Source organism: Labrus mixtus, chromosome 8, assembly GCF_963584025.1.
Source record: "Labrus mixtus chromosome 8, fLabMix1.1, whole genome shotgun sequence".
Classification (NCBI taxonomy): Eukaryota; Metazoa; Chordata; class Actinopteri; order Labriformes; family Labridae; genus Labrus; species Labrus mixtus.
The window spans coordinates 16,556,035-16,571,432 of NC_083619.1; the positions used below are offsets into that span (position 1 = coordinate 16,556,035).

A 15,398-nucleotide genomic window follows, 5' to 3' on the forward strand; every position below is an offset into this window, starting at 1 on the left:
CCAAATGAGTGTATAGAGACAACCTATCAAAGAGAAGTTGAAGTTGAAGCTGTTTGTTTACTCATCATTCTCTGTGTGTTGGCTGCGTCTGGTTCCTGTTTTTAGATCACAAAATATTTTTTTTCATCAGGTGGAAAAAAGACAGAGTCCCAATGAATGCTGGTCAGGCAAACAAAGGTTTTTATGATAATCCAACAATTTGGGGATAAACTTGAACATCAACATGGAGCCATGTAGCATGACATCAGTCCTCTTCACCGATGCTTTAGGGACTGAATGGTTGCAAATCCCCCAGTAGGCCCCAAAAATCTTGTTGGTATGCCATGATTGTGAAAAGAGATGCTTAAATATCACATAGCGGTTAGCCAATTTGATTCAGCCTATTCCATTTGTTTCACTTTTAAAATTCAAAGATACTCCTACTCTGTCTAGCAACACTGTAGAGAGTTGTATATGTGCAACACAGAAATGATGGACATGATTTTATCCTCGGCCTGGTTGTGTGTTGGAATAACCGTGTTTGCAATTTTCTTACCCTCATAGAGCCAGTCAGCGAGGCCATTGAAGACGACTCCCTCTTTACCGGTGGCCACCAGGCGGATCGCTGGGCTCACTACTGTCGCTCTGTAGTAGATGTTGTTTTCAAAAATGAAGATCTATACAGAGAAATGAAGACAGAGGTGGAGGTGATGTTGAATTTTACAGTAATACAGACAGTAATAACTCTTTCTCATATATTTTATGTGCAGCACAAGCCTTTAGTTTTCACCAAACCACCTGTTGCTTTTTTTTTTTTATCACAACATGACTTCATCATGATCCAGATTCCAGATAGGTTCATACTCAATGACACTTGAAAGCTAACACAGTCTCAGTCAACACCTGCAATGGCCTGATCCTGTTTCTGCCTGTGTGTGTATATTTCAGCCTGTGTGTGTGTTCATGACTTACAGAGTGTAAAAACTGAAATTTCCCCTTGCGGGGATCAATAAAAGTAAATCTTAAATCTTTTAAAATCTTAAATCTAAATCTTAAATCCTTTTTTTTCTTTTTTTTTTTTTTTTCCAATAAAAGTAAATCTCAATAAGCACAGTATTTACTGAATCTGCCAAATTACAGTTTGAGCTGGATTCCTCTACAAAACAGTGTGAAACTCTGTCTGTTTCTGATTAACTGGAGCTGGAAGAGGCGCTGCAGGCACACACACACACACATACAAAAACACACACATGCATGCCAGAAGTCATACACATGCACCTAATCAACTCTTGTTTTTATTGATGTAATTGTCTGCCAGGATCAGACAATGGCTGGCAAGCAGGTCGGACCGCTGATTCTTAATGACATGACTCATCATCTAAAGCAATTAAGACAAAGCCCCTCTGTCATTCCACTACACTCTTTACTTCACTAAGCCTGGTGCCAGTATGAGGAAATCAATGCTGAATTGATTGGTATCTGAGGTTGAAGCTGTGTTTCGGTAGCCATGCTGTCAAATCAAACCCCTTTAGTTAAATCTAAGCCTGAAAATCTCCAGTACAAAACTCAAGAAAGGAGAGAGAGAGAGAGAGAGAGAGAGCTCCTTACACTCTGATCTATGGCTGCTGTTGAGAAAATCAAAGTTTGATATTATGGGATCAACATCTGAGGAAAACAGATCAACGCCGGGCTCTGTAAAAGCAAAGGGAAGCTGCTGGTTGGGGGATGTTATAAAACTGCCACGGACCAAAAGAAAAGCACAGGCAGGTTTCAAAGCACTGCATAAAAATTGAAACCCTAAAATTCAGATTTTCTTTTACAGAAAGGTCACGTTCCCCTCAAAACTCAACTGCACAAATGGATTCAAGCCACAATGCACGGTCAAATCTTTCAAACCATCAAATCAAACCTTTTGGTTAGAGGCACTCATTATCTGCACAGAACCTCGTTATTGCGTTTAGCCGTCATGAGCCTCTGAAACCTGGGATGATTTGTAAAGAGCAGGTGGCATACTTTTGATTTATGCTCGTTCATCGGATGACTTTTCAAAGGGTTTAGATGAGAGGAAAAATAAAGTAAGTAAAAGGCTAGAAAAAGACATTCCAAAGGGTGGAGGGATGAAAGAGGCAACTTCAAAGATACCTGTGAAGCTCAAATAGAAGGATTTCTTTTTTTTGTGCGAGACTGTGTACGTGTCCGAGTGTGTTTCTAGTTAGTGAAATATTGTCCAATTACATCACAGGATACTTTTCCTGGTTTTATTTTTTCATTTCATGCTGCTGTTTTTTCCCTTCCTCCTTTTTTTGTCATCATAATCTCTTTGTTGTGTGTGTGTGTGTGTGTGTGTGTGTGTGTGTGTGTGTGTGTGTGTGTGTGTGTGTGTGTGTGTGTGTGTGTGTGTGTGTGTTGCCCCAGTCTCACTGAGTGCTCTGTCACGCTAGAGTAATTGCTTGTGGTTTAATGAGGGGAGGATTCATCTCCCTTCTCTTCTCACTGTACATAGGATGCCTCACTGCACACAGTCATTCCCCCACAGACGCTCACACACACACACCTCTCTCATGTGTAGTCGGTTCTGATGAATGAAGAGATAAATTGCTTCAGTTTTAGGAAACTCGGAAATCGTTCTATTCAAACACGATGCAGAAGAAAAAGTCAACATGTCTGATGTTTGCTCGGTCCGACATAAACAAGACATGAGAGTCCATCTCGTTTGTCTCCCATGACCTCGGCTGTTCATTAAATCAAACACTGAGTTACAGAGTCGCACAAGAAACAATGAGGAACACTATTACCATATGCAAATGTCTTCATTTGACAAGGTAAAGGCAAAGTCTCGTAGCACACTTGAAATGTTATTATTTCCTAACAGTAGTGTATCTGTGATTTAAGCTAATGGTTTGAAAAGCAATTATGGACGACAAGGAAGCTGTCAAGTGTGTGTAACACCGTGAAACACACAGCTGTCAGTTGTCAGGGAACCACAATCCATGCAGAAACTAATTCTGGAAGAGAAGTATTAAATGAAAGAATAGAACAAAACAGGTGACAGGGTCAATTGCACAGTTAAACACGTTAAAGAATAAAGATGCCATTATGCTTTAATTAGCTCAAAACTTTATTTACTGGCCAGCAGGGGGCGACTCCACCAGTTGCAAAAGGAAGTCTAATGAAGTCTATGAGAATATGTCCAACCCTCTCACTTGATTGGTTACTTTATTAAACATTAATATATATGTTCAATACAGCAAGATGTGAATGTATTCAACTATAATCCTATGAGGAGAGAAAGGAAACATAAAGCAGGGTATGCTTGAGGGCATGGCTACCTTGTGTCTGACAAGTTGCTACAACTGCCTCCCTTACGATGTTGAACAGTTTCCTTCATTGTTTTGTTTTTTTCTACTAAGAGTCACTCTAAGGAATCTGATGTTTATTTGTTTGGTTAGTTCCATTTTTTTTTTTTTTTTTAAGCATTCAACTGTATTTCAGAGTTCTCTGACTTAGAGCTCATTTGAACATAAAGTTATTTGTTGTGCGTGTGGATTTCAAAATTTTAAAGAATAGTGATTGCATTTATAAACAATAATAAGCTCTACTTGTAATGATTTATAACAGGTAATAAGTATTCAAACACAATTAACTCTGAATCTTTGAAAATAGTTTCAAAAGAAAACCCAGACAGTCCTTTTTTACAGGGAGAAGCCACTGTTGACTGAATTAATTCAATGAATTTGGGTAAACCGTTAAGCAGGCTTTGTGCTACAAGTATTCCTGCAACTATTCAGATTTCAGAAAGTATTTCAATTTGGAACAAGTTCTTTTTTGCTTGCTCCCTCACTCTTTAAAATGCATACCACCTTCAAGGCCAACAATCTCCTTCTATTGCTTGTGTGTGTCTCTGATCTGTTCCAAAACTAAATGACTTCTTCCTTGGCACATGCTTCACCCATCGACCAAGTTTCACATTTTAAAAAATGTGCAATTTATTTCTGTAATCCTGCTGACAAAGAGACAAAGAAATAGCTCAGAAAAGATAAAAAAAAAAAAAAAAGTTAAATGAATGAATTAAAGTGCCAAATGAAACTGCAATGAATGCTTGCCCAACCGGACAAAACTACTGTTGTGTTTTATACTCCCCAACTGGACACACACACACACACACACACACACACACACACACACACACACACACACACACACACACACACACACACACACACACACACACACACACACACACACACACACACACACACACACACACACACACACACAATGCTGTGTGTTTTCACACCCTCAACAACCTCAGCCTGTCCAAGCCACGGGTCATGCCATGGAGATGCCATCTGCCACTGTGGCTCTCATCAGCCCATGTGTTGTAACAAAGTGGTGAAAGTAGACAGGTCAAATCAAGGAGATTTCAGACTTGAACCCTTTTAGCTATCATTTCAGCATACCAAAACCTCTTACTGGCACATAGTTTGTCTGCTCTACTGTGACAAAACCGTAAATCACTGCAGTGCCTCCTCTGCAATGCCATGCTGACTCTGACAGATCTCCACCTGTGTGCCAGCATTCACTGAGTGTAATCTCGAGTGTGCAGCCTCCTTACCAGCTGCTGGCCCCGGGGTCCCCATCCAGCAAACTGCAGGGCAGCTTCATGCACCTCCGGAGGATTTAGAGGCCAAGTTTCCCTGTGGAGAAAACGAGTAAAAGATTCAGCAAAATATTTGTCTGATTTCAGAGCAAGAAGTCCTGTGGTTTTTTTGTTTACTTGTTCCCTCACTGAAGGGTTCATCAATCATCCAATTTTTTTTTTGTTGCACTGACTGACTTTGTGAGGCTCCCTACAAATACAGGACAGTAGGGTAATAAACAGACAGAGATGGATGAAAGTCTAAAAACAGGGCAGGCTGAATGCAATACACAGAACAACTTAAATATATTCCCAAAAGGGGTCAGCAAAAGTCAATGGACCATATGAGGTCAGGCTGAGGGTTTATTTTAGTCCACTCAAAGATCTAAGGCAGTAGAAACGGGACAAGAAGACGAGAGACAATGAAACGAAAACACAACAGATGTGGTTCTTACTGTGTCACAAGGCTGTAAATAATATACTTGGCCACATAGGAGTGTTGGTAGATCTGCAGAAACAAACAACATCACAGTTTAAGCCTATGAGAAGAATTATGCCGTTACGTAGTTCTGTGCGAGTGTTTCTCACCGGTTTCACTTCAAAGGCAAACAGAACATGCTGCATGTCTGGAGACACTTGGTACTTGGCGGCTCTGGATCTGTCCTGGATGGGATCAAAAACAAACTCGTGGTTTGTTACACACCCAGTACAGCAGCAGGAGAGGGTTTACATACCGCTCTTGGAGTAAATTCAAAAAGGAAACAATGCTGGAGTAAGATGATACTCACAAACAACTGGTGCGGCACGATAACAGTTCCCGCCTTTGTGTCAGCATTAAGCTTGACAACATCCCCATCCCTGGTACGATACAGAAGCTCATTGTCTGTAAATGACAAATAAAAAAAGGCACCATGAGAAAGAAGGAAATGAAGAAACTACCATAAGTATTTACTCTTCATCTTTACATTTTTCTGTCATCCACCTCTATCAATTAACATTAGTAAGCTTTATTCTTATTACAGGTAAAAATGTTGAGCCACTTAGAGCTTTGTACAAACTACATTGACATACAGTATAATCAACCTTGAAGTTGTTATACAGTGTGTCATTTGTTGCAGTAGCTCAGTAGCTTAGTTACACACCATAGCCATTCCTTTTGAGTTATGTTTTTGTCCTTCTGCCAAATACAGGTTCAACATTCACTCGCTTTTTTAGTTGTACTTGTTCATCTTCTTGAGAACTTATGTTGCTCTTAACCTGCTAATGTATGGTCACTACCTGCTTAGCATGGTAGCAAACATATTTGTATGTTTTTTTTTTCTTGGGGGGGAATTGTTTTATTAAAAATCGCCTGTAACCAAGCAACATTGGTTCTGGAGTTTTTTTTCTCTTGCTTTTCTGTTTCATTACGGCTATTTTGCTACCTGACTTGAATTTCAAAAACGTTGTCTTCTAATGGACAACATTCATTAAAAGGGCTCTGTCATCGATCCCGGCTGGCACAGCATGTCTGCCCTGCTTACTGTTATAATGCTGTTGTACTTTTCTTGCTTTCTGAAAAAGCAAGTGAGTGTCGGAGGAGAACTGCGATAACGAAGAAAAAAAACATTTCTATGAAAAGATTTGAGCTGCTTTTCTTTCTCCTATATTAAAAGTAGATATTCCCGAGTGGATTCAGCCACAGATGTTCCCTTTTGCGTCCTTGTTTCAAGTGTTTTCAAGTTGGAGTATGTTATATTCTGTTTTATCTGAAGAATATGAATGTTTCAGACACACAGCAGCAGCTCTTTGTATTAGAGCTCTGTCTGAAGGTTGAATCCTTTGTCTTTGGATGTGAGTCTGTGGGAGAAACTCAGAGGTGAGTCCAAAGACTACTGAGGCAGGCGGTGATCAAAGAGCAGCGGGGATCAATTACGCATCGCTGTGAATGAAGCCCACAAAATATTGATGAGAGGACTACTAGAGTGTGAGCTTGTCCCATCGGGATTGTTATCAGAAGGTCATTAGCGCCAAATGGGAGTTGATTGCATTAACTTAACTGACAGGATGCAATGACGCACAATTGAGTGCCAGGCTTTCGTCAGGTGCTGAGGACGTTTCGGGTGTAAATGAAGGGCACAGAAAAAAAAACAGGAACTTAAGTAATTACATATTAATAAGCCGGTAATGTAAGAAAGAGCAGTTTGCTCGGTAGGACAAAAGGACACATAGAAGGTTGTAATGTTTCTGTCACACGTGTGCAGGTGAGGATGTGAAGTTATATAAGACACAGCTGCATTCAAAAGTATGCAAGTCAGCAAGTGTGTTCAAGCGTAGTCCGTCTAATTAATGGTTCTAATGAGTGAAGTTCAACCAGTTTGTACTCTTTAAACTGTTATGTGTGCAAATAGACAAAAACAAACTTGTTAAGATGTTATAGAACACCAAAGATCATGAGGTAAACAGTCTCCAGGTCTTCTCTTAAAGCTACATATAGGTTTACTTGGTATGATTTAAAACACACATTTGTAATATCTCTCTTTCTAGCTGGTTGACTACACATTCTTCACTCAAATTGCACGTTTAGTTTTTTTTACCTGAAGCTTTAAGTAGCTCACTTTTCTCTTTTAAAAACTCCATTAACAGAGGAAGAGTGTGGTGCAGTCAAAGGCTTCCAAACATGCCATCATATTTTTTTTGTATGGTAAAAATACACCTCAAAAGTTCCTTTCAGGGGTATATTTTTGAGATTTTGTTGTTGTTTACTGGAGTAACTTTACACCTGTTTGTCCCACATGATAATGTGTCATATGTGGAAAATGAAGCCATGTAATAGTTTCTTAAACTTGTTCAGTTATCCCTTTTACATATTAGGGGCATCTCTGTCATCTTGGATATTAATCATTTTACACTTTGATTAAAATATTCCTAGAACCTTACCATCATTTGTTGTATGAATGCTATTCAAATCCTTAAGGACAAAAGGAGTAATTTCAAGTATTACGAAGTTAATGTTCTTCACACTGGTCAGACTGCTGACTAGAGATCACAACACAATCCAGGCATACATCTCAAATAGAGTATAATTTATTCAGTTCATCACACAGAACCTGAAAATGTTTCATACACTTTTCCTGTCCAACACCAGAGGGCAGCGATTCCACTGATCCAACATTTACGAGCTCAGGTGGGTGCTTCCTACTTACTTATTTGTAAAGGTCGCAGAGGCCACAGCAAACCTCTGCTTGAGTACATCTGTTCATTTCGGAGCTTGTGATTGTACGCTTAGTGAACAACATGATTGGTTTATAAAACATAACATAGCATAACATTTGTGTCTTTTAGATATTCAATGTTATTTGGCAAAATAATCCCCACTGAGCTTCATTTTTAACAAATACCTTCTTTACCAGGCAGACTCATGTGAACAAGATTTCAATTCCATTTTTTTTACGAGACACTGAAGGCAAGGTTTTACATTTGATTGCTCATTTTCATCTATTAGGCTCCAAAGGTAAAGCAACCTTACAAGTCTTGTCACATTTTAAAGTACATTACACAATCCACAAACTGCTTATGCCTCCATATCTCATATGCACATATGAACCTTAGCAGAATATAGCTTCAGGTGTTATTCACTTTTAACATTGTAGGAACTGCAAACTGCCCTCCAGCTAGATCCATTAATTCCCCTCAGAGACTTTTAAGTTTTAGTATTTGATGTTATAAGAAGTACTTCAGGCGGAGTTGATAGGGTTTTGACTTGGCTGTTTATGTATGCTGGTTGTGTCTTTCTCTGGCAGCGAATATCTCTTGTTATATTACTATTCAGGGGTTTCACTTCTTTGTGAGAGCATGAATTTCTTAGACTTTTATTTTGTTTGTTTTTGGTTGAAAATATGTGTTGTTAAACTAGACGTGTTCTAGGAAGAGCTCGCTATGTGCTGTTATTTTTTTTACTGTTACTATTTCATGATATTGCAATGTCGATTTTTACCTTATGTAGGAACTTGTTTGTCCCTGACACATGAAGCAACAACTTCTCTAACTATATGAAACATTCAAGACAGTGTGTCAGATTTGAACACTGATGGTGTATTCTGAAGCATGAACAATAGCAAAGACTGACATTATGTGTCTGGATATGTTGTGCATTTTGACATGAGAGGCAGATGCAAAATGCCAAACCAGTCACTCACCGCTGAGCCATTTGGCTTCTGGGTCGTGGATGCGAAGGTCAGGACCAAAAACATCCTCGATGGTTACTTTCTTCTTAAGGGCAAGGCTGTCATCTTCACCTGTACAGTGCAAACAAAGAAATAAATATCCATAGATTATAAAAGACACAAAGCAGCTCACATGTCTACTTACAAGGGATTATCTGAGAACACTTTAAGAATTGTTTTAAAAGATTCAAGCCTGTGATTTTACTTTCAGAGCTTAACTGAGGAAAAAATATATATTGTCATGCGTCTTTGTCTAGGGGGCTGTAACCATGCACAAAAGCCCCTCGTCACCTCACAATTTTTTTTTATTTTCTTTCTGGAGATAGAACCTCTAACAACTACTACTCACTGTAGTTAGAGCAATTTAGAAGAAGGTACAAACAAGAAAGAGGCCCCTTATATTGCACTATTGATCTGTGAGCTTCAGTTCATATCTGCTGGCTTCATTTTTTCAGCAGCGAGGGGGGGAGGGGGGGAGGGGGGGGGGGGGGGGGAATAACTTCTTCCATCCTCAAAACTCAAAATGAAATCTTGATCTGACAGCTGAACCCCGACCTGGGAATGACTGTGGTGGATGTGGTAAAAGTGAAAGAGGAGTGTGTTCATAACTGTCTTCACTTTTAGTCAAGAACAAAACTGTCAGACAGGAAATGTCAAGATGGCTGACAGAACAGAGTTACAGCACAAAACAGCACTCCGGCAGATTCTTCAACAGGCTTCACATTGTGACTGAGCGACAAGAACTGAGTCTTGAAGTACCCCCATCAGACATTGTAAAGTGTTTGTCAACTGAAAAAAAAAAAATCAGAGAATTTCTCTTGTCTGGCAGAGTGAGTGGGGGAAGCTAATTTCCAAAATGAGGCAAATGGTATCTCTGATGCGATGCCAATCTGACAAATGGCGGCAGCTTTTACGGCATAATCATCCCCATTAAACAGCTCTGAATGGCATTACTCATTAAACGGCCCATTACCTAGTGAGATGCTGACCTCCACTCGGTGTAAAACAGGTACACAATCACCAACAGGAGAAACACTGTCAGCTTTAAAACGTTGCCCCCTTGAATAAAGGTTATTCAATTAAAATAACTGTCTGTCATGTGCGGAAATGCAGAGGAAGAAAGAGAAAGAGGAATCACTTTAGATGTGTTTGAAATACTACATTTAAAGCCCACCTGTATGCAGAATATGTGTGTACTGAGGTAGCTGTGTGTGTCTGTGAATTTCACTGAGTATCAAGATTTTCAGTAATCCTTACTAAGCAGGACAGCTAACACTATTCAGTCATTTCAGTGAATTTGTTATAAAATAAAGCCACAACAAAAACAAACAAGGTTGTTTTCTCCACCCTTTTTTCTTTGCAAGATTATAAAATAGGGAAAAAATGCACTTTACAATATTTTCAGCCATTTTTCAATGAACATGCAACATGTGGCACATCTGGCCCATGTTTCCAGTTATTTTTAAGCACTGTTTGAGTTTTGAATTAACTCAAATTCACCTCCTTGAATTAAAGGAGAGAAAAGCTCAACAGTAAAAAATCATGCTCTTGTCAAATTGTTTTTCCGGTTTGTCCTTTTGCATAGAACTTGAAATGTTGTAATGCACTTTGTTGGAATGCTATTATCCAAGGGATGCAGATGATTTAAGATCTTTGAGTTATTTTAGTTCTTGACATTTTTCAAACTTTTATGTGTGTTTCAACATTGTGGTTCATCTTCCGTCTGTTACTGTCTAGCACTGCATGTATTTTGAGGCAGATCCTGATGTCGTCAAATAGGAAGGCCGCCTCTTAGGTTTAGTCTTCATTGTGTAAAATGTTTTGCTGTTTCTAACTTAAAGTCGGTGCAATGTGTAGAATAAATGTTTAAGCAGCTACATAGATTTGTGAAAACTATGTGTGTGTGTTGTTGCCTCCATTAAGGAAATCATGATCAGAGTCAGTTAAACATCTGGCTCGTTGCATCTAATGCTTGTCTAGCACTCTGAGTCATTAGCACTTCTAACTATAATCAGCTACTAACAGAGTCAGGGTGAGATGGTAGAGCAGCCTTGGCAGAATAATGTTGTCTCGCTCTACCTCTTATCTGAGGTGTAAAATGTTTTGCTCTCTCTGGCTGGAAGTCAAAGCTGCCAAATAAAGACGTATGAAGGCAGAGAAAACGTAAACAAGTCTCTAAGTGTGAATGTGTTGTTACTTTGGCCTTTATTTGTCATTTGTTTGTTTTTTTAGAATGTCTTCACACAGAATTTAGTGAAATTGGTATGAATATTAGGATATGTCACCAAAAACAACAATAGTGAAGCTTTGGGAGTGGAACAGAGTGTGTCTGTGTGTGTGTGTGTGTGTGTGTGTGTGTGTGTGTACATACGAGGGGTCAGCAGGATGACAGAGGTGACAATTAGGGAGCAGATGATGACGATGACCAGCAGGGCGATGGATATTCCTTTCCAGTTCCTCTGGGGAGGAGCACTGCCCACCAGGTCCTGAAAAACAACATGACACATTACATTAGTGCATGGACACTCAAACAGGCAAACAAATATCACATACATTTAGCTAGGAAAGTGTCTTTCGATATCCACTGTTTTAACAAAGAAAGATGGGTTTTGTTTCTAAATGGATGCACAGCATTTTCGAGATGATCTCATCATGCATTGAACAGATGTATGTTGTGCTGTCACAGTCGGAGCCAGAGATTGGCCGTGGGGCAGCTCATTCCTCGTCATACAGATGCCAAAAACTCAGCCACTTGTGTGCAGTAACCCCACATCATCCAGCTGCTCCCCGCGGCTCCCACACGAAGAGTCCCCGCAGTTCTGCCTGATAGCCAGAGAGTTGCTACACCAACGGGTACAATAACGAGCCACTCTCCTCACACAGCGCAGCAGATGGTAGATGGCTAATCAGTGCTATTGGAGACACATACTGCAAAAATGCACACAAAACATTGTAACAGTAGAAGTGCAGGAGGAAGCAATCAGGTGGCCTCTAAAGACTGCAGGATGTCTCACACACAGATCCAGAGGCTCGTTTTTAGGAGTGTGAGATTTAACTGATGGGCTCTTCACAAACACAGTCATCCATTCCTTTACACAGTGTGTCAATATCAAAGCAACAGGACATTTAACTGGAAGAACTGCAGATTCAGGTTAAACCAAGTGGCAATTTTCAGAGTTAAGGAAATAAAGCCAAAAAGGGACTGAAAAAAAACGATTCCTCGAGTGGCCGCATGAGGCTGGCTTAAAAAGATAGTCCATACGCATTAGGCCTAAATAAATATTTCTCACTTCTCAGCAGAATAAAACATTAACCTAACCTGTTTAAATTGCATTAAGGCTTAAAGTAATGCATCCTTTAGGGTGTGGTAACTCTGAGAAACAGGTAGCTGCAGCCAGCTTTTGGCTAGTTGTCACCTCGGTATATCCAGTTTACTTAACCTCACAGCTTCGTTTGGTGTGTTGGTGGCTTTTTGGGAATTCTTTATGCAATCAAAGGGACTAATAATAATTTTGGAACACTTTAGGCTACTCTGAAATGCCATCAATTTGCATGTAAATATCCCTTCATATGAATGACTATTTATTTAATGAACTATATCAGTTTCATGAATGAATTAAATCTATATCCAGAGGGTTGAAGACGAGTAAATGTCAGAAACCAGGGTTTCTTTAACACTGAGTGCACAGACAGAAAGTCAAACAGATGGACAGACTCACACAGACACACAGAGGCACATGAACATTCATTTCTCTGGCCACAGTTGGAGAGGAGAGTGAGCAGCTCCAGCCACCCGTATCAGTCCAGCTGCTGATATCCTTGTTACCAATTAGACCTGGTGTCTGTCTGCCTACATTGAGAGGTTGTGCAGTGTGGCTCAGTGAACCATCCACCAGGCAATGAGGTGTGTGTGTGTGCATGTGGGAGGGAAATGGATGACTCAACTCTTACACAGAGAATATCTTATTTTATATTTTTAAGACTTCAATTCAAATGAAAATTAACTCAATGCAATGTACCAATTTAAAGTACGTGTATGTGAGCGTGTTTTCGCCGCCGGTGCATCAGCTTGTCTCTGCACAGTTTGTCTCGAAGCATTGCAAATCAATAGTGAAGGCAATGAGTACACATAGAAAAACAGCAGGCACATCAATACGCTGATTTATGGTGCAGAGGTTAGGAGTTGCGCGATAAGGTGCATGGATGTGTGTGCTGGATTCATAAGATATTAATGTCCCTATGTTATCACGCTCTAATAGAAAAAGACTTGGTGCAGCAGAGGTCTGTGATATCAACCATCACCGCAGACCTTTTTATAAGCCAATAAAACAGAAAAAAAGGAGATGCTTTGACAGGCACGCCGATAACCGTCCTGTTTCTGCATCTGCTCACTTGTTTCCTCGTATATCTGCACTGAAAAGGGCTGCACATAAGTCAAAGTAGGGGTTTTAAATGCAACCTGGTCCTGTATCAAGTTCGGTGAAGCCTCTACTTGACAGACAGGTTCAGATCTATAAATGGGACAGCTGGATCCACACCAACAAACACAGGAAAGTGTCTCTCAGCTGATTCTGTTCAGACACTTTGATGGCAGCCCAGGAGGCATGTAACTAAATGTTTAGTTTCTTTCCCTCCACCGTTTATACTCAGTGTGCTAGAGAACAAGAGGCACAAGGTAAGATTATTTAAGACAGCCTGCTATTCCAATCTTAAATACATCTCCCCCATGCCCTGTGGACTCATTCAGACAGTGGAAATGTAGGATGCAGACGAACTGATGAGCAGGAGTAGCTTCCCTTCAGTGCTTGGCATTTCTGTAAATAGACACCCGCTTATTCATTCAGAGGTCAGGGAGCTGTTCCAAGATTCAGATCAATAAAACAATCAAATGCTGTTGGACATTTGCCTTTTACACTGTGAAATCCTAAATCCAGCTGACACAGATACAACCCTTAACCTTTACTGTCAATATGCCTGGATACATAACATTGACTTAAGGACGATGGGATCAATGCTTATGATACTTCCTGTGACAAGTTAGGCTGTGGGCAACAGAGCCATCAGGAAAACTGCTTTTTATTTTTAATCACCCACTCATTTTGCAAAAACCAATGCAGAGAACAAACTTAGAAACAAGCAGTTTAGGACCTTAAGGCACACAATAAAAACTAATGCAGTGAATTAAGTTGTAAAGATTGATTTTGGTTGATTTGCCTAAACTCCTTCATGCTGTTACACGGACACGTTTACATCCAACAGAAGTCACATGTCAAATGTAGAAACAAAACTGCTTTGGAGGTATCACTGTATAATCTCTGAGAGAGTTTGGAGAAAAGCCTCTGTACGGACTAAAAGTCTGCAGATTACATTACTCATCTCTTCCACCGCTGAGTCAGTCTGTTTGAAGTTAGAGGAAGATAAGAGAGATGGTTGTGTGCGATTCTATTTACTGACGACTCTGTGTGGAGGGTGAAAATCCGATTAGAGAAAAGGGGCAATTGATTTTTGGAAAACCTCCAAAGAAGAAACATCACAGTATTAAGCAAGCTGCGCTGAAACTGTTTTATGTAAACAAATGTTTGTGGATATTATTTCCGCTTCAAAGCAGAACAACTTCAACCATGATGCTAAAACAAGCTGAATACAGAATAATATTCAAATTCATTAACCAAAAGTTTTCTGTGTGTGTGCATTGGTATGTGCAGTGTACTAGTACAACTGTGTGGAATTACTCTGTAAAAGTCTGACTTATAGGCATGATAGGGAATTTCTTCTTCTTCTTTATCCTTATCTTTTTGTTTTGTACATGTAGAATATAGAAGGGGAATATAGAATGGGTTAAAGCTGGGTTTTATCTGTCTGTCACACTTCAGGTTAGGGATAGCTTTTTGCTTTTTTTTTTTCCACATGTGTAGCCGGTGCTAGCTCATAACACCTGTTAAACTTTTACAAGAGTCTAAGCACAAAAGTTTAAGAAGTAAATTGCATCTAAACCTGCAAATGTACTCCTCCTTCAGCGTTATTCATTTCAGAATAATATACACAATACATATTATTCTAAAGTACTATATATTTACAATGTATAGTTATTGATGCATTGAAGTGAAGGCATGAGTTTTATCAACATTTATATGTAGGTTATTTAAATATCAGTAATCTGAATATGGTTAGGACCAAAGCTGTTAAATCAATCTTAAAAAGCATTCGAGGTAACGTAAAGACATTTACTGTTGTAGAAAATGAATAACAAATCAAATCCAATCATATGTTGTACTTTTTGATTGGAAATTCAATCTAGTTGGATTGTGAAAAAGACTGATATGATCAAAAGGCTTGCATCATTTATCAACTAATTCATTTATTGTATTTCTTGTTAGAAACACAACAGGCTGCCTCCATTCTGAACTTAAGGATTTAAATCTCTGATTCAAAAGTAGCTCCATTTATTTTCTGAACAGAATTGTTGTCTCTCACAATCCGCTGTTAATAGCGTGTTTAAGCTTTGATAGCTTTATTCCTGCAGGCTGCATCATCCTTGTTTGAAAAGTGGAGCATTTCTCCCACCTACTCAAACA

At 39.5% G+C, this 15,398-nt stretch overlaps 1 protein-coding gene across 6 annotated transcripts in view; it reads right to left on the bottom strand.

The window, feature by feature from the left end:
- Positions 1 to 15,398, bottom strand: part of LOC132979165 (dipeptidyl aminopeptidase-like protein 6) — a 75,287-nt gene that overhangs the window by 9,182 nt on the left and 50,707 nt on the right. For all 6 annotated transcript variants that reach the window (XM_061044729.1, XM_061044727.1, XM_061044726.1 and 3 more), the window contains 7 exons: positions 11,195 to 11,309; positions 8,797 to 8,895; positions 5,407 to 5,501; positions 5,207 to 5,281; positions 5,074 to 5,126; positions 4,595 to 4,676; positions 536 to 656 (listed from right to left, as the gene is read on the bottom strand). In XM_061044729.1, coding sequence (XP_060900712.1) covers positions 536 to 656; positions 4,595 to 4,676; positions 5,074 to 5,126; positions 5,207 to 5,281; positions 5,407 to 5,501; positions 8,797 to 8,895; positions 11,195 to 11,309 — 640 coding nt within the window. The remainder of the gene's footprint in view (positions 1 to 535; positions 657 to 4,594; positions 4,677 to 5,073; positions 5,127 to 5,206; positions 5,282 to 5,406; positions 5,502 to 8,796; positions 8,896 to 11,194; positions 11,310 to 15,398) is intronic.